Source organism: Danio aesculapii, chromosome 10 (genome assembly GCF_903798145.1).
Source record: "Danio aesculapii chromosome 10, fDanAes4.1, whole genome shotgun sequence".
NCBI classification, from domain to species: Eukaryota; Metazoa; Chordata; class Actinopteri; order Cypriniformes; family Danionidae; genus Danio; species Danio aesculapii.
The window spans coordinates 36126382-36147568 of NC_079444.1; the positions used below are offsets into that span (position 1 = coordinate 36126382).

At 36.2% G+C, this 21187-nt stretch overlaps 1 protein-coding gene across 1 annotated transcript; it reads left to right on the forward strand.

Moving 5' to 3' along the window:
• Positions 1-1055: 1055 nt before the first annotated feature.
• On the forward strand, positions 1056-19955 carry uspl1 (ubiquitin specific peptidase like 1). The gene is made up of 9 exons (XM_056466453.1): positions 1056-1177; positions 3861-4012; positions 4297-4419; positions 6894-8190; positions 13650-13760; positions 13849-13978; positions 15975-16100; positions 16192-16352; positions 18395-19955. The coding sequence occupies exons 2-9, from the start codon at positions 3893-3895 to the stop codon at positions 19654-19656; spliced, it is 3330 nt and encodes a 1109-aa protein (XP_056322428.1). The 5' UTR covers positions 1056-1177; positions 3861-3892; the 3' UTR covers positions 19657-19955.
• The last annotated feature ends 1232 nt before the right edge of the window (positions 19956-21187 follow it).

The window sequence follows — 21187 nt, forward strand, 5'->3', positions numbered from 1 at the left end:
TACGTTTTGAACATTACATTAACTTGCAAAGGTTTTTACCACTTTATTTAATCTTTAACCCTTTACTTGCCTCACTAAAAAAACATTTTGAATTGCATTTCTTAACTCCTAATGTCGCTAGTTAACACACTCAATGCATTTTTTTCAACACATCTCATAATTTCTAAAATATTAACCTCTACTATGTGGTTGATTTGTCGGTTTATGGTAAAAGTACCACAATTAATACATATACTATGAAAAATCTGCAAATATGAAGTGTAAGACCAATGTATTTAAAACATAATACAAATAAATCATCTTTATTTTTTGAAGTATGCCATAAAATAGTTCAGGTTCCCATTTAACATGTTTTCTTGTCTGTTTGTTTTTACAATAAAACCAAAATCAAGTGTAGTAGTGCAACAGGATTTTTTGTTTGATTTTTTTGTAAACCATCAATGCTGTGTGTGTAAACAATTATCTAAAACAGTCAAAATTTTGGTCAAGCATTTGGTAGAGCAGGCAGTTGAAGTGTTAAATTAACAATTTCACGTGGTCAGATTCCAATATAATGTTTTTATTTGACTATTTTAGATATGAAAACAACTGAAATTGTTAAAGCTTAAGCTTATAATTAATTACATTTTCCAGTCTTTGTGTTTTCTTCACTACTGTATAATGTATTTACTTTCCCCATGTCTAACAGCACTCATGTAAATGTAGCTTAAATACATGTTTAAGAGTAAAACTGTAGCAATATATTAAAAAATACATTAATTTTACATCTGTCATGTTATTTAGATTTTAATTGATACCATTAGCCATTCAGGATAATATCTATCTCATTTAAAACGTGTCTACTTTTGTGTATCTACTGATAATTATAGTCTAGTAGGCTTGGGTTGTTTGGATGTTGTTGTTGTTGTTGTTGATTCAACCCCTTCTGCTGCCTAATTTAATGTTCGGACAGCCTGTTCAGTCGTTCCGCAGACCATCCGGATGATGGCGCTCACGTGCCGTTAAAAGACAATATTTGTAAAAACTTTATTACACTCTTACGCAAAACCGGAAGTTGTGCGTTGATCGTACGACGGGGAGCATGCACATGGAAATGTCTCCTACCGGCGTGCTGGAATTACCGAAAGTGTGTATAACATCCAGTCTGGAGATTCTCCGCATCTGCACCGGACTCGAGGTATGTGCTGGTGTATAATATGTGCACCCTTGGAAAAGCAGCGTGTAAGGTTTATGGCGATCTGTTATCGTCTAGTGCGTTCACTGTTGCTATGCTATTCGCGCATGATATCTGTTATTCACAAAAATAGAAATTCCCACCTGCTTTACATCATTATTTGAGTAATCGTGATCTGTTAGCAGTTATTGTGAGAGTTTTGTCTGTTTAATACTGCAGCTACATTTATCAATAAACTCAACTGTCAGTAAGAAAGCAGCCAATGGATTAACATAACATGCTAATTTGACTATCAGCCCTAATTTAATGTTTGTTTTTGCAATGTTCGTGCAATATTCGTGATTCCTTTACAGATTTGGTTAACTTTAATGTTGTACGTATTTAAAAACAACAACAACAACAACAACATTATATAATATAATTACTTTATACCAATCATTCATCACGGTGAACTCAATCCAAACGTATTATTTACATATTATGCCGGATCATTGTTGTTTCGTATCTTGATTGTTTTATCAGTTTGTAGAGAAATATTAGATTTTGAAATACTTACGTTGACGGAACGTTTAATGACCACAATCAAGTATTTGCATACCGACTTGGATTGGTCATTGTCTTCATATATATTTGCATATGTGATTTGTGATTGGTCGACTTGCTGATCGCCACAGTACATAAATTAGTAACTTAGACACAAATACAAAATTTGCCACCTGTTTTTTTGTGATTGAGGTAAAATTGCTTTTATATTCGTACATTCTGACTTTCTCATTAATAATATCATTTCAGAAATGTATTATTTGTAAATTCTAATCAATGAAATCACATTAGCAGCCAATGACCTTCAAAGTAGGTTGTTCACAGTCAAATAAATAGTGCTAATGTTGATTTCAAGTCATACTTGCATTAGATTTCAGACCGGATATTCAAAGTACGGATCATAAGGATCATGTCACAAATTGTCACTGAATATAATGCGAATATAAAGCCAACTTTACCTCAATGGCAGCAGAAGGGATTGAATCAACAACAACATGCAATCACTCAAGCCTACTAGACTATAATTATCATTAGAATCACACAAGTAGAAATGTGTTATATGAGATAGAAATGATTCTGAATGGCTAATTCTAGTTTAATATAAATACCAAGAACAATTAATGTGTTTATTTAATATATTGCTACAGTTTCGTCCCTCAAACATGTATTGCATTTACATGAGTGCTGTTAAACATGGAGAAAGCAAGTACACTATACAGTAGTAAAGAAAACACAAAGACTGCAAAATCTATTAATTATTGTAAGCTTAAGCTTTAGTAATTTCAGAGTTTAGTTTTCATATTTGAAGTAGCAAAACAAAAACATTATATGAGTGACTGACAGACCATGTGAAATTTTTAATATAAATACTAAATAAAGTGGTAAAAACCTTTGCAAGATAATATAATATTCAAAACATAAACCGGTGTTCATCATATATGGTGCTTATTCGCTTTATGATACGTTAATTATTTACACTAATACTATTTTCTGAGATTTCAACAGGGGTGTTTGTGTTGCACATCAAAAAGGACAATCTTAGTGAAGGTTATCCAACTTTTTAAAATAAATATATATTTTAATGAGACTATTGTTATATTTAAATATACAAAAATAAATAAATAAATAAATAAATAAAGCAAAAGTCATTTGCATACCAACTTGGATTGGTCATTGTCTTCATATTCATTTGCATGAGTGAATTGTGATTGGTCGACTCTCTGATCGCCATAGTTCATAAATAAGGACGCATAAATAAAAATCTGCCATCTATTTTTGTGCAGTGAAAACCTTTCTTTTCATTCTGTTCTGTTTAAATTCTTATACCCTCATAGTCTTTAATTAAAATATCCTGCCACTTCTCTGATGACCCATTTACTGTCAATCACGAGATCCTCCAAGAGAGTGCATAAGTACTCACCCACACTTTCAGCAGTGCTTGTTCTAGCAGTTTTTTTATTACTATGGAGATTAAGCGTTAATTTTATGTAACCCAAACCAAACAACTACGAGATATGAACGCAAGCTAAAAAAGCCAATCAGTAAATAACCGTGTACTTAAGTTTAATGAAGGATATGCAGTCCTAATAAGGACTGTGCAGATAACACAAACTAATTTAATTGACAAAAAATAGGAAACTATTACTTTAAAGAACAAAAATTTAAGTGGTTGAAGCGAAAGATCTTTTTCCGCTTCGCTCAACTGCAACTGTGATTGGTTGAATTACATTACTGTACAGCAGTGTGGGAAATGTAGTATTTTGACACGTTTAGCTAATAAACATGATGAATATTTCTAAAAGAAGTGGAATTCATTAAACAAAAGCATATACAATCATTATATAATATCACAACAGATCTGTCTTTAAAGGTTTGTTATTAAAAAAAGTCTCAATCAAAATGTTTTACTCAAATATCTTGAATCTCTATAGCAAACAACAGTGATCCAATTGATTCTCGGCCTACTTTTCTTTCTTTCTTTGTGAAGCCATATTCAATTTGGAAATAAAGATTGTTTCATGCCAATTTGAATGCTGTTCTCTTACTGACTGGCAAGTGCAGGTATTTTGTTCAGGAGTCTAGCTTGAGATGTTTGTAGTGTGTGTATCAGGGTCAGTTAATGTGATATTCTTTCTCACTGCAGTGCGTTCAGGCGGTGAGCCAGGTGATGCGGTTATGTCAAGTTTATGGCAGCAGGACTCGTCAGAGAACGGAAACCTCAGTGGCAGGAAAATGAACGGCGAAGGCACTGGTATAGGGGCTCCGACCCCAGCGTTGGCGGGGTTTTTGGGAAAAGTCAGTTATGCTCAGTTCTCTCCCTCTGTCACTCGTGCAAAGCTCTGCTGTCACCTTCAAATTTGTGTCTAAATTGTATGGAAAATGGTACTGATTTGAACCACCACCCCAAAACCAGACAAAACACACGGAAATCTGTCATGTAAAAGGCGAAAGACATGTTAAAAAAAAGTGATGTGCTGCTATATACACTGTAATTGTGTGAGATTGTGTTGTTTGCTATATGTGAAGTGTTTAGTTTTAAAGTTTACTGTGATTCTCATGTTATTGTTTTATGTTTGCAGAGTGAAGACAGAAATGCTTCACCTGGGAACTGTCCTTGGTGCTTGGCGAAAGGTCAGACAAACGCCCTCCGCTTTTATGCCGTCAACCTAAAGGAGACTGTTCTGCTCTGTACAAATCCAGTGGTGAGGCTTTTATTATTATTTTTGCTCATCACTGACACTCAATCAAATGAGGAATTGAACGAATCTCACAACACCCGTCAATAATATGCGTCTATGGATCATTTCTTCTTTAATTTCAAGATGAAGACATGTTTTGCAAGATCTGTAAAATATATTTTATAGGACTATCCTGCTTTTAATGTTTGTATGTATCAGTTTGCCATGAAAATAGCTGGAGATGCTGACATATAACTAAATAAAAGTATGCAATACCATCAAATCTTAAGGATACAAAATGAAGCTTAGTTTTAGATTGGTTAATAATTAATATGGATGCAACCTTTTTTTTGCCACCATAAATTTGATTGCTATATTCTGTTATGACTAAGCCCACACGGAATCTACGCGTGCAGAATTCCGCAGATTTTTAGCCCATCATTAATTCTGTTTATTTACTTATGTAAATCTATATTTATTTAGTTTTTAAATTAATTACAGTAATATTATTGACTAATATGAAAATGTTTATCTGATTTATGAACAATGCAGTTTGTACAGTAATATTTTCTGTCGTTTAGGAGATATATGAGAGACTTGCTTTGTTTACCAGATAAAGTGAATCTAGTTGGATTTGCATTTTAAACATTAAATAAAAGTTAAAAAGATATTAATTTTAATTAATTAAGGTTGTAGTTATGAAACTCCCAAAATAATTCAGCAGGAATCTGCAGATTTTTACAAAAAATCTCAGCAGAAATAGCAAAAAACGTCCGCAGATTCCGTCTGGCCCTGGTTATGACTCCTGTTTTGCTGTAGTAATAATTATTTGTATATTGCTTGAAAAAGTTACATTGTATTTCATTAAAATGAACTGAGTCCAGGGTTTCCACGGAGTCTTAATGTCTTAATTCCCAAAATTAAAATAGAAATTTACTGAAATATTGTGTTGTAGGTCTTAAATCTTTTTAAACAGGTCTTAATTTTTCTTTGTTCATGTATTGCTACCCAATCTGGCCAAAACATATACAATCACCAACAATCATTTCAATAAAACTTTCAACTTTTCATTTAAAAAGGTATGTATTTTTTAGGGGTAAAAAGGTGATTTTTAACACTATTTATGTTAATGGTTTAATTATTTTTCTTACCATAACATGTGTTTAAAAGTGCTCCATGTATTTACTGGTGAGGACAACGACCTGGACAGATTGTTGTGTATAGATTTAGTTTATTATAGTTTTTAAAACATTTGTTCTTTTTATTTTAAAGAGAGTTTATGTTGGGGAAAAAAGTGCATGGATACAACTAGAGCTTGCTTGTTTTTACACAAAATTTAAAATATTTTGCTTAGAAATATTTAAAATATTTAATTTTTTTATAATTAATGTATTATTGTATTATTAAATGTATTAAATTATAATATATATACTTTTGATAGGTCAAATAAAAATCTCTTCCATCTGGGCCATTTGAAAAATTCCTTAGCCTTTAGCCCCTTATGAGTCTAAAATGTATTTCATAATGGTCTTAAAAATATCTTAAAGTCCTAAATTTAACTTGGTAAAACCTGCAGAAACTCTGTGAGGGGAGAATAAGATGCAAGTTTGCTCCCAAATGAGAAATTAGTCTGTTTTTTGATAATTAAAAATTTATATTTTAACGGATTATACGCACAGCTAATGTTTTTCAGCCAATGATAAACGTCCGGTGAAAGGTTAATGTGACTATTTTCAATTTTATAAGCTTCCTTTTACAGCATCGATATTGTAATGTAATTAAAATACATTCAGTTAAATAGACTTAAGCATTCATTTAGTTGTACGAGTGTAACACAAGATGAAAAACTGTGTAACAGCTAGCGCCGTCAGTACCAGCAGGCGGGCACAGAAACTCTATTGAAAATACTGGGGTAGTCGGCGCCAATAGCCTTGTGGTTAGTAGTCGACATATAGCACCAAGGTGTTCACGGTGACTCGAGTTCAATTCCCAGCTCAAGGTCCTTTGCTGATCCTTCCCCTATCTCTGCTCCACACAGACTGCTCCTGTCTGTAAAATCTCTACTGTCCTATACCAATAAAGGTGAAAACCCCTAAAATAATTAAATAAAAAAGAAAATACTGGGGTAAAATAAATTGCCATATTTTAAAGACATGGCAGGGGAAAATGGGATTTAATGCTTCTTGTCTGGTCGGAGGCCCACTTTATATTGTATATCAAAGAATTCTGAAGGAGACAGTGAGTTTTATATTTCCCAACAACATTAATTATTCTAATATTGGGCTTTATTTTCTTGTTGAAAAAATGTTTTTTTTTCTGATAATGGGCTGAAATACCAGCAAACTGAATATATTCTTGATGAGTTTTGTAAAATTCAGCCAACTATTAATCTCAAGCTCTTCATATTTCTGATCACATTAGATGCTTGTGACACTTTCTTAAAATATTATCCAGTAAGATGGTCATTTACACCTGCACTGTTTTCTCTTATCTTGCAGTGCCTTTACCCGTTGGTTAGTAGATCTCTGGAAGAAGTGCGTGCTAGTTTATCCAAAGGTGGATGTAAAAGGAGCATTTCTTCCCTTCCCGACATCAGTGATGAATCCTGTCCTCCAAAACGACCCAGAGAAGCGAACATGGATGTTCTGTCAGATGTTTCTGAGCCATGTGATGCTGAAGTCAATGATGCCACCCTTCCAGACGACACTGTCAAAACAGAAACATTTACAGATCAACAATCAGCACCTGCAGAGACTATTTCTATTGATAAAACTGAGGAACAACCTGCTTCAATAGAAGACTTTAAGGAACAACCTATTTCTCTTGATGCCACTGAGGAGCAACCTATATCCATTGATCATACTGAGGAGCAACCTGTTTCTATTATTCACACTGAGGAGCAACCTATAATTCTTGATCTCATTGAAGTAAAACCTATCTCTGTTGTTCACACTGAGGAGAGACCTATGTCTATTGATCATACTGAGGAACAACATATCTCTATTGATAACGCTGAGGAACAACCTGTTTCTATTGTTCACACTGAGGAGCAACCTATAATTCTTGATCTCATCGAAGTAAAACCTATCTCCGTTGTTCACACTGAGGAAAGACCTATGTCTATTGTTCACGCTGAGGAGCAACCTATGTCAGTTGATCATACTGAGGAACAACATATCTCTATTGATAACGCTGAGGAACAACCTGTTTCTATTGTTCACATTGAGGAGCAACCTATAATTCTTGAGCTCGTTGAAGTAAAACCTATCTCCGTAGTTCACACTGAGGAGAGACCCATGTCTATTGATCACATTGAGGAGAAACCTATGTCTATTAATCACATTGAGGAGAAACCTATGTCTTTTGATCACACTATGGAGAAACATATGTCTATTGATCAAACAGAGGAACAACCTGTCTCTATTGATGCCACAGAGGAGCAACAACCTGAGGAATTACCTGCTGCCACTGATGAGGATGTAGACTTGTGTGAAAGGAAGGATGATTGTGTATCCAGTACTCAAGATGAGACGGAGGAGGTCTTGGAGAGTTCTTCAGAGCTGGTCCCGGTTCATCCTGAACTCTTCTGGAAAAATGAGGAGAACATGTGCTGGTTGGATGCAATGTTGGTGATGCTGGTGCACTGCAGGACCATCAGAGAGACTCCATGTCAGGGCATAAAGCTGAGCGATAAGTTGGCAACAGTGCCTTGCAATGATTCTGTCGTCTGGAAACTTTGCTGGACGTATGATAAAACATGTGCCTACCTTAAAGCCAAGATTAAACAGAGCGAAGGTAAGAGAAAGACGTACATATATTGGCATTTGTACAGTATTTGATTTTTGAACCATCAAAGTATGTGGAATGTCTTATTTTTTATATACAAAGTTATCTAGCAAAACAGGCAAACTATGGCTTATCACAAAATATATGGGTGTTATGATGCACAGAACAAACATTTTAAAGTTAAGCATGCATTCGCTGCAGTCTAATTAGCTTATTAATGTTTGGTTTATCCTTGTATAAGCAAAACTATTCAACTATAACATGTTTACATAAGCACAATATCGTGGTTTATGTCAGGGGTCACCAAACTTGCTCCTGGAGTGTCCTGCAGCTCCAGCCCCACTAAGGCCCTGTATACACTAATGCGTTTTAGTTTAAAAAAAGTTTTGCTACGGTTACGCCATCCATCCACACCATGCCGGAGTTTTCGAGCGCCGAAAACGGAGCGTTTTGGAAACGCTCAAGAGGCCATTTTCATTCTAAAATGCTGCTGCTCCGTCTCAGTGTGGATGGGGGGGAAAACAGACATCTGAAAACGGAGGCGAGGCTGCAGACATTCGCCTCTCTGATTGGGGCTTTTCCTTAGTATTAAGTAGCCTACACACAGTTCAGTCTTGCATCCTCTCCTTGTAAGTTCAGACTTTGCAAGTTTGATATGGAAAACAGACTCCAGAGGACACATCGGGTAAATCCTCAAAGGGAACAGTGTAGGCTACTTTATAACCTTATTCACATCATTCTGGATACTGTACATTGTTTCACTATCTTAATAAAATGAAAACACGACATGAGGAACTGCCTATTTTCATTTTGATATTAGCAACTTAACAGACAGCAGAAGTGCTGAGGCGTCGAGCTGCATATTTATACTGAGCGTCATCTTCACTGTATGCATATTTAGAACAAAATGGAGTCTATAACATCATTGCCTCCTTTAATTGTCATTGAAAATACGAAACATACCCTCTCTTTTGCATTGGATATTCAGAATATCAGTTTTAATAATCAATAATGGCCATTATAAAAGTATAGTGTACAATAAGTTTATACATTATAGGAAATAAAGGCAAGCTATCAGTCAAATATACAGAATCAGTGTACGTGGTAACATTAATTATTAACTTATCTTTGCACTCAGCCAAAACACATTACCTGAGAACAAGTAACAGATTCAAAAGAACAAAGTCGGGGAATATGTTGTTAGATAGAGACAACAAGATGAATTAAATATCACGTTTAACAAATATACGTTAGTGAGATTGGATCCAGCGGTAGATCCTTGATGAACAGTCCGACGAGCACAGCTCTCATCTGGCTAGATATGCTGCAGCGCATGCCAGAGAGAGTGTGTGTGTGTGGTCTCGTGATGTGCGTTTTCAACGGTGTGGTATAGACGGAGAGTTGTTCTGAAACGCTGGGTGAAACGCTAGTGTGGACGCAGATCGTTTTCATTCTTAAATGCCGTTTTAAAACTAAAACATATTAGTGTAATCGGGGCCTAAAACATGCGTGAATGAGCTAACCAAGGTCTCACTAGGTAAACGTCCAGGTAGGTGTGTTGAGGCTAGGGGTGTCAAAAGTATCGACTTTGGTATCAATCGGTATTGAACTTTTAAAAACATCCCTTTCCCACTAACCCTTAATCTTGTTCTTAAATGCTGCTGATTGGCCATTGTGTTCACATGCTCAACAGAAATGACTGTGATAGGCTGTGAAGGTCATCAGCTCACCATGCTTCACCACTGTTCACCAAGTGCAAATACAGATACACGAACACTGGAGCAGTTCAAAGCGGTGTAGATCAGTCGATCTGCTCATAGAAAGACCAGCTTACCAATTGACAATCAGCTGTGTTTAAAAGGTGAACTGATCTGCCAGAATGTTTGCATTAGCATAATAGCTTATGTTTTAATAATGCTAATAATTAGCATAATATCTTTTGCCGAACGTTTTTAGTAGCTGAACAACACTTCTGTGTATATAAACCCATTCATAAACAAGAACACGGTCTACATCAGCTTTGCGTGGCTAAATAGTTTTAAAACATACCTGTGTAAACGAAATACTTCAGCCGTGGTGTCACCCTTCAGATCGTTGTTTTGAACTGCATAACGTCATTTCCCTCCAGCGTGCAAAAGTAATTCCGATATTGATTCAAGGTTTAGAGAAGATACTGCATTTTTGGCATCTGCATCTTGTTTTTCATGGACACAAGGCCACTCTGGTCTTTCAGAAGAACTTTAGGTTGATGCAGACTTCGCCTGATGACGTCTCTGTCAGCTGTAGATCTGCGCTTAACGTGTGCGCGAGTGACGTATCTGTCTGCTTAGACGCTGCGCAGAAATTCAAATTTATATTTGTTGACAGTTTGAGATGCCTGTCGTAATTGAGTTATTAATCGTGCAGCTCTAGAATAGCCCATTCATTCACCTTTATTTTTCATCTACAGAATCGTGTGAAAATCGTGATCTTTATTTTAAGCAAAAGAAACGCGATTCTCATTTTAGCCAGGATCGTGCAGCTCTACATTATATCCTACGGGACTCCTGCAGATTTTGTTCATGGTTGAGCTAAAGCATTTAACACTTATTATCATGTTAATATGAAGCAGAGTAAGGCTGAAAGCTGTCGAAGGGAAATGAGAGTGATGTAGCAATTGCTGATGAGGAACTGATGCTGACATGGCACGAAAGCAGTGGAGCTTTTATTATGCCACAGTTCAAAGCTTCGGGTACTTCCACTCATGATCATGTGGAGAAGAAGCAGTGCTGTTTTATTATACTAAATACATTTTACAGCCAGTAGACACCTAGCCAATGGTTGACCGATGGGCTTTGTCAGTTCAGCTAGTTGGTTTGTTTCACATGTTGCCCATCATCGAGTTAACTTCAGAGTTCGTTGCTCCAATTAAGCATGATTATTCATTATTATGTTGCATATTATTCGTTTATCTTAAGTAAATGAAAGTATTGGGTGTTTTAGGACACAAGAGCAAGTAATAAAATATAGGCTATATTTTGTTGTGCTCAGCAGCTATCCACTAATAAAGCTCTACATTTAAAATTACTTTTTAATTTTACCACGTCATATAAAAACAAACATTTGTTTGGGGATATTTTCTTGACGTGCAGTTTTTTTGCCAATTCGTTTATAAAGCAGTGCTGCGCAGGACTGGATGAGCGAAAAGAAGGTAGTTTCTGGTTTCACTCACCCAAAAAAATGCTGTTTGCACGATTTGATTAATATCATCATATCCAAATACTATAAATAATGTTTCAAAACTCCTCCGTTTATTGTTTTTAGAAAATATCTAAAATCTTTTTTTCAGGCAGGCCTTTGTAAAATGAAAGTCTTAAATTGCTTGAAACGGTTAATATTATCTGTATTGTACATACCTAAATTGTTCTAGCTTTTGTTTGTTTTTATATTGGTTTATTTATTTAATGTGATTTTATTATATCTGATATTTGTAATTCTTCAAATGATTTCATTATAGCTTAGGCTATTCTATCTAGATATGACACCATTGTGTTGAGCCTACAAAAGTGGTAGTTGTTATGTCTAGTTGTTATGTCTTGTTGTTATTATTATTATTATTATTATTATTATTATTATTATTATTATTATTATTATTATTATTATTATTATCTTCAAAATAAAGAAAGAAAAAACCTGCTTTGACACAATCTACATTGTAAAAGCGCTATACAAATAAAGGTGAATTGAATAATATGGTTTAAAGTAGAGCTGCACGATTCAGGCTAAAATGAGAATCCCGATTATTATTATTATTATTATTATTATTATTATTATTATTTATTTATTTATTTTTTTGCTTAAAATAAAGACCATGATTTTCTCACGATTCTGTAGATGTAAAATAAAGCTTATTCGGCGATTATTAGTCAGCAATTATTATAGTTTTTTTTCTCAAACATATGGTAAAACAACAATAATGATATTATGTGTAGGTCTACTGGTTTCTATAAATAATTCTATTCTAATTATAGTAATTCTGATGTTGAATTATGTTTGAGATATATGCTTGCAATCTGTCATTGACAACATAATTAGACCATTTAATTCACTGGTAAAATCAACATTATATAGGCTAGAGTAGTTATACTGACACTGTAAACATTTATTTTCATGCACAACTGTGTGTTCGCTATGAAAGAAAACAGATCAAACGCTTGTCACAATCATAACTCTAAAATGTGATATGATCATTTAAATGTTGTGCACGCTTTCGGTTTCATTTTCACTGCTAAGTGCTGTTCATACTTCGCTCGCGGCTCTCAAACGATCACTCTGTGCCACAAACTGAAGACTATTTACAACTTTATTACCTGTTACTCACAGCCTATGTAGGTTCTGTTCACTAAAGTAGACGTGCGCGTGTCTATCATTAAGTAGGTTGTGCGCCCGCCCTCTCTGTGATAAGAGCTCACGGTCAGCAGCTCACGTCACGTGGGATTTCCCGGCTACAAATACAGCATTATATGAAGACAAAAGTGACATAGGTGAATTATACCTTATAAATACAGTATGTGACTCTTTCAACATCATTTGGGGGTGTCAATATCGCTGAGCAATGTATGTGAAACAATGAAAAGACTCGTGCAGCCGCCTTTGCTTCTCTCCTGAACTTGAAAATATGATGGGCAGAATCATAGAAATGCTGGATTAAGATCGTCTAGGGGGTCGAATGGAGATCGCGATCTTTTTTCGATTAATTGTGCAGCTCTAGTTTAAAGATTATTAAACATTATTAAGGACAGTAGAAATATCACTTATTAAATTAAAAACGACTTTATTATTTTATGCAACAGCCTTACATTTATAAGGGAAACATGAGGGCTATCATAAGCAAAAAGACCCCTAGCCTATAAGGTGTTTTATGGAATAGCCCATCTTAAACTGACCAGCTATAAGTTTTTTCTTTCCCTTATTTATTTAATTGTTTATTTATTTATTTATTTGTTTGCCGCATGTACTCATGTGTGATTATATGGCGGTATGCCATCTTTACCAGACTCGGGCAAACACCTCTGCTTTCAATCTGCCCGAAGCCCCAGCTGGCCCTCTTTGGCCCAAGGTATTCGGCGGGCTGAAAAAGGCCAGCCGCTGACCCAGAGGAAGCCCCGCTTTGGCCTGACCAGGCCCCGGAAGTGACAGTAGTGGAAAAGCGGCTATTGCTGCTCTGTGCAGTCTAATAAAACACAACATATTAAAGCGTCTTTTGTGCTTCCGTTTTCAACGTCATTAGCACGGTGATACAGGACACCGACGGAGTCACTAGTAAAAATAGCTTATTTCTTATAAATATAAGCAAATAGATTTTAAAAAATCTATTAAAAATCATATTGTGACTTAAAGTGTAAATAAAAACAAACATCTACCCAATAATAGGTTTACATTATAAATATGTTGAGTTGTAGAGCGCTCACCTGTTTCCCTCTCTGCAGATAACGTCTTGCGAGTCCCTGCTGGTGTCCTGGATGAGGCTGAGCGGCGTCTGTCTGCTCTCCGGCTCTCAGTCTTCAAGCTCCTTCAGCCTACACTCAAGTGTGAAATTGGTAAATGGCTTCAACAGCTACTCATAAAATGATTTTATATCAATGTGCCGCTTGTCATTGACTGATAATCCGTCTGTCTGCCATGCAGGTCAGCAGGAGACACCAGTGTTCGCTCTCCCGCTTCTTCTGCGCTCAGACAAGTGGGCTCAGGATATTTTCCAGCACACTATCCGATGGGAGTTCAAGTGCACTTGTTGTGACTTTACTGTAGCTGAGAGGTAAGCTGAGGAACCATTTATTTAGTAGATACTTCTTTTGTTTTATCAACGCAAGCTAGGGATGCCAACGTTTAATTATCAACTGATTAATTGTCAATAATCATTTAAATTGTTGGTCAGTTAAGCATTAATGTGGATAGTTTTGGCACCCAAAATGTACAGCAGATATGAGGGAGAATAAAGTTGCACAGCATTCATTGTGGACAGCAATATCAGACCATTAGTTTTCTGAAGTGGATTATAAGATTCCTCTGAACTGAACTTTAACTCATGAACATTACATTTATAAATCTAGATGTATATAAAGACAGATGATGTGGGCTAACAGTGAAATGGCATTAGGATTTAACAAATCGTGGACATTCATAAGTAAACATGAGCCTTTTCACATTCTCCAGATTTTACTTAGCACACCAATAGCATGCACATTTGAGATGAAATGAACAATTTGTAACACAAGATATATGCTCTCATAGGCACACACACATGCTATTGGTGGTGCTATTCTTCAATTAATAATAATAATAATAATAATAATTAGTGCTGTCAATCGATTAAGAAAATTAACTAATTAATCGCACTTTTTTGAAAATTAACTTGCGATGAATCGCATTTAAATGACTGAAACTTGTAATTTTGGCTTATTTAAATGTAAAATTAATGTAAAAGCAAAACAAAAACTAATTAAATTCAAAATATAATTGTTTATAAGAGTTTTTGTTTAACTTGTAACACAGATTTCTTCACGTAAACAACATGCCCACAATAAAGCACCAAGATCCTGCCTTGACAGCCATATTTATTACAGAAATTAAAACACAGGCATGTTAATGCCATTTGAGTTTCAAAACAATCAATGCCAATAAAGAAAAAAATGATTTCCAAGTTGGATTCTAAGTGGACTGCAAAAAATGCCAAAATACAGGCATTGCAGATATGGAAAATGGAAAATTATAATAACAATAAAGTACTGAATACAAACAATTGTACTCATTGTAAAGTTGTATTGCTGTGAGTTGAGAACAATAATTATAAAGTAGAAACAATTTTGCTTAGTCCTCCTTTACATTCAGCCAGTTGCTAAGACAGTCCAGTCTGTTGATATTATCAGGGAAAAATGTGGACCTTTTCTTTTGAATGATGTGAGCTGTGAGTGCAGCGCAATCTCACGGCAATTCATAACTTTTTGATTTAGTGGCTACGGACAACGACGTTTAGGCAGGTTTGTTGCAGACGTTTTTGTAAAAACTATGCATGTATTGCATTGTATTTAAACCATGCTGCAGCTGAGCACCTAAAACTTCATTCCTCAAAGTTCTGTGATGTTAGAAGATGATATTAGTTTATTAAAACTTGTTTAGAGGTATTAGGTGGAAAATTGTCATTCATATAATATTCAGTAACACTTTAGGTCACAATTCACGGTATTAACAAACCATTACTAGCTTAATAAACTTCTAGTTAGCTGTTAATTAATAGCTAGTAAGGTAGAAGTTAGGGTTTAGGGTAGGATTAGAAATGCAGAATAAGATCATACTTTATAACTACTAATGAACAGTTAATATCTTATTAACAGGCAAGTAATAAGCCAGTAGTTAATAGCATGAATTGTGACCTAAACTGAAGTGTTGCCTAATATTCGAATAATTAATTTGCAATAAACTGTAGATTCCCTTTTAGCAATAAAGTAATGTATTTATGTAAGTTGTATTGTAAACCTCACTTCACAAACCTCAAATATGAGCTTCAGAGAGTTTTATTTTTATTATACCTCACTGAAAAAGAGTTTTTGCAGGGTGGGATGTCTGTATATAATTTGGAGCTTTTGCCCGAGTAAAATATTTTCCTTTACATGAGAACAGTGACACATCTTGCTATTATTAAAGTTAATAATTGATTAATACTTAATTTAAATGATGATTGCTCATAGGATTCTGTGGAAATTGACATCCCTAATGCAAACACGCATAACCTGTTCTTCCTTTTTGTCTTGTAGTGTTGAGAAGACTCTTACAACTTTGACTTGTATTGTTAAGGACTGGCATCCGCTAAAAGCCAATCATCGCACTCAGTGCAATAAATGCGAGCACAAAAACCAGAGGAGGAAATTGGTGCTTGAAAAGTATGGGTGTTTCTTTCTGTTTCATCATCATTTAATCAGTAAAAATCTGCTAGTGTTTGAGATTGATAATTGTCTTTGTGGATTTTTGCAGGCTGTCCTCTGTGTTTGCGCTGCACTTTGTGGAGGGTCTGCCCAGGAAAGACCTTACTAAATATGAGTTTACATTCCAGGGTTTACATTACAGCGTTAGCACTATTATCCAGTACAACAAACATCTTCAGCACTTTGTCACTTGGGTCCGTCAGAGCAATGGTGAGTGACTACATTAACTCAACTATTTACACTGACATTTATGTATTAAGGGGCCGGATTTTTCATTTAGTGATTAAAAACTATTTTGAGACATCCAGTGAAACTCTTTTTGCAGCTGACTTTATTACATGAGTATTTTTGAGGGTTTGTGGTAGTGTTTACTAGTACCTTATCATTGTCTGTTGCATGTTTATGACCTGATTTGCACTGCTTGATGTGCTCTGGACGTTATGTAAATGATCTGATATGCCTGTGTTCTTTACCCTTCTTTCCATTTCCAATGCAAACTTTATTTGCAAATAATTTCAATTGAATTGTTTTATTATATTGATCAAAAGGAGTCAATATTTTTTCACATATGTTAATCAGCTGATTTTGGACATTGCTAACAATAATAATAAATGTTTAATCACCCCCATAATTACAAACTAATGTACTGATCATCAACTAACAAAAGTATAATCTTAAATTAGGGAATTACATCGGTCCCGATCAGTCAACCCTAATCGATTTACTATTGAGTATCTGCCTAATACGGAGTTCCTATTGATACTTGTATTTTTGGGTTGCTAGATGAATTTTTAGATACATTAATCATATTTAAACCAACACATTGTATCAGCTCATTTACACAATACTGTAAAGCATCAAAAAACAGGTCCAAACAGAACCTAAAATAAACCTTGATAAAGTTAGGAAAGGTTTAAGCGAATTACAAGTATGTTTATAGAGAGCTGTATTTACATCTCATAACATGAGAGCAAACTTGCACAAATCAGCCAAACACACAATCACTTCCTCATGAGCATTTAAGTGTGAGATTAAAACTAGCCTAGAGCGCCATCTGCTGTTAAAAACTAGGCTAGAGCACTATCTGCTGTTAAAAACAAGCCTAGATCACCATTTGCTGTTAAAAACTAGCCTAGAGTGTCATCTGCTGTTAAAGTCTAGTATAGTGTCATCTGCTGTTAAAAACTGTCTAGCCTTCAGCATTATTTGCTGTTTAAAAACTAGGCTAGAGCATACTGTCTGCTGTTAAAAACTAGCCTAGTGTCATCTGCTGTTAAAAACTAGTCTAAAGTGCCATTCGCTGTTAAAACTAGCCTAGCCTAGAGCACTATCTGCTGTTTAAAAACTAGCCTAGAACGCCATCTGCTGTTATAAACTAGCCTAGAGCGCCATCTGCTGTTAAAAACTAGCCTAGAGCGCCATCTGCTGTTAAAAACTAGCCTAGAGCGCCATCTGCTGTTAAAAACTAGCCTAGAGCGCCATCTGCTGTTAAAAACTAGCCTAGAGCGCCATCTGCTGTTAAAAACTAGCCTAGAGCGCCATCTGCTGTTAAAAACTAGCCTAGAGCGCCATCTGCTGTTAAAAACTAGCCTTGAGCGTCATCTGCTGTTAAAAACTAGCCTAGAGCGCCATCTGCTGTTTAAAAACTAGGTTAGAGCATACTGTCTGCTATTAAAAAGTATCCTAGAGTGACATCTGCTGTTAAAAACTAGCCTAGAGCATACTGTCTGCTGTTAAAAACTAGCCTAGAGTGTTGTCTGCTGCTAAAGACTAGTCTAGCATAGAGCATTTTTTGATGTTTAAAAACTAGCCTAGAGCCCTGTCTGCTGTTTAAAAACTAGCCTAGATTGAAATCTGCTGTTAAAAACTAGCCTAGGGTGCCATTTGCTGTTTAAAAACTATCCTAGAGCACCATCTGCTGTTAAAAACTAGCCTAGAGTGACATCTGCTGTTAAAACTGCAGCCTAGAGCACCATCTGCTGCTAAAAATCAGCCAAAAGCACCATCAATTTAAAAAACTAGCCTAGAGGGCCATTCATGGTTAAAAAGTAGCCTAGAGCATCATCTGCTAAAATCTATAGCTCAGAATCAATTTAAAGAGAGATTAGCAATGCGTTTTGAAAATCTCCGAATAGATTTTTCACCACCGCTCTACCGATGATTAAGAGCATCTCTCATTTTGATAATGAATATGAAATGCATGTTTTGAGCAGTGGTTCATTCATCTCTCTATGTTCTGTCTTTTTTTAAAGGATTATGGCTGGAACTTGATGACCTTAAACACCCTTACAGCCCCACTCACAAGAGACTTCCTTTTCCCTCCAGTGAATTTCACATTCTCTTCTGGGAGACAGACTCCTTTAAAAAGGAGCATTCAGAGGTTTGTTTACCGACCGCTCCCCCTGTGGTCCTGAATGCCCCAGATGAAAATCCCCTAAAACTGTCAGACTCTGTGGCCGACGACACATGCGTGATCAGCGCACTCACAGTGGAAGACACGACTGCAAGCAGCATTGCGGATACATCCATAGGCAGCACCACACTACTGGACACATTTGAAGGTCTGACCCATAAAGACATCGTAACCCTCACTCTGGTTAATTCTGAATCCACTGAGAATGAACCACGTCCCATGAGACCAGGCTTTGTGCCGGCTCCTCGTCACTGTCCTTTTGTAGCATCCAATTTGTTATCTGGAATCCCCAAAACCGTGAGTCGACTTTCAACACCTCCGATTCCACAGAAGTCTAGTTTAGTTAACAAACCAGAGGTGGCAGCACCAGCAGCCGTATCAAAAACACATTTACCACCTACATCATTATTTCAGCATAATCCTTCCTTTCAGTCTACACCAATCAGACCTCCTCCTCTTCCTCCTCCTGCTCCAAAACCAAAACCCAGTCTGAAATATGACAAAAATGAAGATCTGCTTGTAAAGCCGGCTGACATGTTTGGCGGCTTCAAGACTAAGAAATTGGCAAGTTCTCAACCCAAACAAGTCAGCCCTCCGGGTGGCCTTAATCCAAGTGTTAAGAAAACAGCAGAGCAACAGCCCATTAGCACTACAGATGCCCTCAGGCTAAAGCTAATGAAAAAGCTGAAGGCGAAGAAAAAGAAACTGGCCAAGTTAAACCAGCTCCTGGGAAATGGAGGTGAATCTGTGGCCAAACCGGACAGCACTGCACTTTCATCACCGTATTCGGTCACTTCTAGTACCACAACGTACGACAGCTTTGACGACCAGTTTTTGGCTGATCTATTATCTCCTGCGACGACCGTCAGTAACCTCTCGCCTGACAGCACGGGTCTCCTCGAGATGTTGAACAATGGCCAAAATGGCGAAACGGGGATTGTCGGCGGACAGCAAAATCCTGCTGTAGCAACTCTGGCTCCTGGAGCAACCCTAACCTGCTCTTCTTCCACCATATCGCCTTTAGATGAATACATGCAATCAGGAATGTGCCACACTGCACTCGAGAACGCTGATTTTAATAGCTTGGATCTATTTTTCTGATTTAAGAAGAACTTTTAGATGTTCAGAGCCATTGAGTTTTGCCTGGTGTTAAGATCTTTTTAGTTTTGCATTGGTGAAAAGGAAGACCTTTGTTAGCAAAGTAAACGGCACATCATCTGTTAGTTGTTCATGTTTTGTCTGATCTACTTGAAGAACATTACGCCATGTTTGACGATCAAAGTAAGCACAATGTACTTGTAACGTTTTGTACAGAGTTGTCTAATGTTTTTCCTTGTTATTTTGTATGGAGATCACCGTATTTAAGCTGTTCATATTAAATTGTTCCAGAAAACTGAAAACATGGTCGGTTGCTGACTTAATATTAACTTGGTGTGAAGAAACTCTCTCTCACTGTAAATATATTTGTCATTTCTATAATTTGCTTTAATTCAATTCAGGCTGATTTGGGTAATAAGAAGCATCTTTACAATGTATAACCGTTTGCTTCCACGTGTCCAATGAAGGGAATTTTTTTGCTACACAATTAATCCTTATGTGCTGTTGAGAATGTTTTCATCCACTCTGGGGTGATTTTGTGTCTTCATTTGGCCAGAACTTTTATTTGTGTTTTAGCAAATAGAATGATTTTTTTTGTGACAAATCTTATTTTGACACGCATTTCATATTTCCTCTAGGATTTTTTCCAGCTGTGGCGGCAGGCTTTTTTACACAGATCTACTAACTACCTGTGGCGTTATTTCAATGACAAATGTCGTGAGCGCAGTATTACGAGTCAAGATCGCATTCATGTAATAGCCTACAGCATGCGAATCTAGTTGCTTGTGCGCCGATTTCCTCTGCTCGTGCACAAAGCTTCGTGCGCGCCTTCAAATACGCGCTGCTCAAGCGCAGGCAGTGTTGCCTGATTGGGCGGTTTTGAATTTATTTTTGCGGGCAAAAAATGACATGGGCTGGTAGTAAAAATTTGGGCGGTTGCAACAGCATCCCCGCCAGCCTCGGTCTGCCCTCGTAAACCTGTAAACAAATGACGCACAGCACTACTACGGTCGGTTACAGAAAAGTTCACGCGGTTATTATAATTCACTTACCCTTTAATACGTTTTGGTGCGATTATCACCCGCTAGTAAAAGAATGAAATGTTTTGAATGAGAAGCTGTAATGTAGCCATGGCGGGATGAATTTTGGCGTGGCGTGGCGTGGCGCCCCGCCATGGAAGAATGAATGTAGCGGAAACCATGTATTTTAAGAAAATGCTTTGAATAAAAAATAACAAAACAAATTAACTACCTATTGTTATGTTCGAGATGAAAACATCCACTTTATTAAACAGCTGTAAAATTGCATCAGATTAATATATATATATTTTTTTTTTCAAAATGTTTTGCATAAATCTGTTAATCTCAGACCTGATCAAAACTTCTAAATTGCTTAGAAAATTACAGGATTTTAACTGTTTAATTGCCAAGTTCATAAATGATGTCTGTAGAGTGACAAAAAACACACTAAATAACGAACTTTCAATATAAAAAGTAATTGTGGACTGGATTTTTTTCCCTTTTATCAAAGTCTT

Excerpts from the sequence above, each read along its gene's own strand:
- uspl1 (XM_056466453.1), top strand. The coding sequence starts at position 3,893 with ATGTCAAGTTTATGGCAGCAGGACTCGTCAGAGAACGGAAACCTCAGT. Across the intron at positions 13,761-13,848 it reads TACACTCAAGTGTGAAATTG|GTCAGCAGGAGACACCAGTG; the intron begins GTAAATGGCTTC and ends TCTGCCATGCAG. Across the intron at positions 16,101-16,191 it reads AGGAAATTGGTGCTTGAAAA|GCTGTCCTCTGTGTTTGCGC; the intron begins GTATGGGTGTTT and ends GGATTTTTGCAG.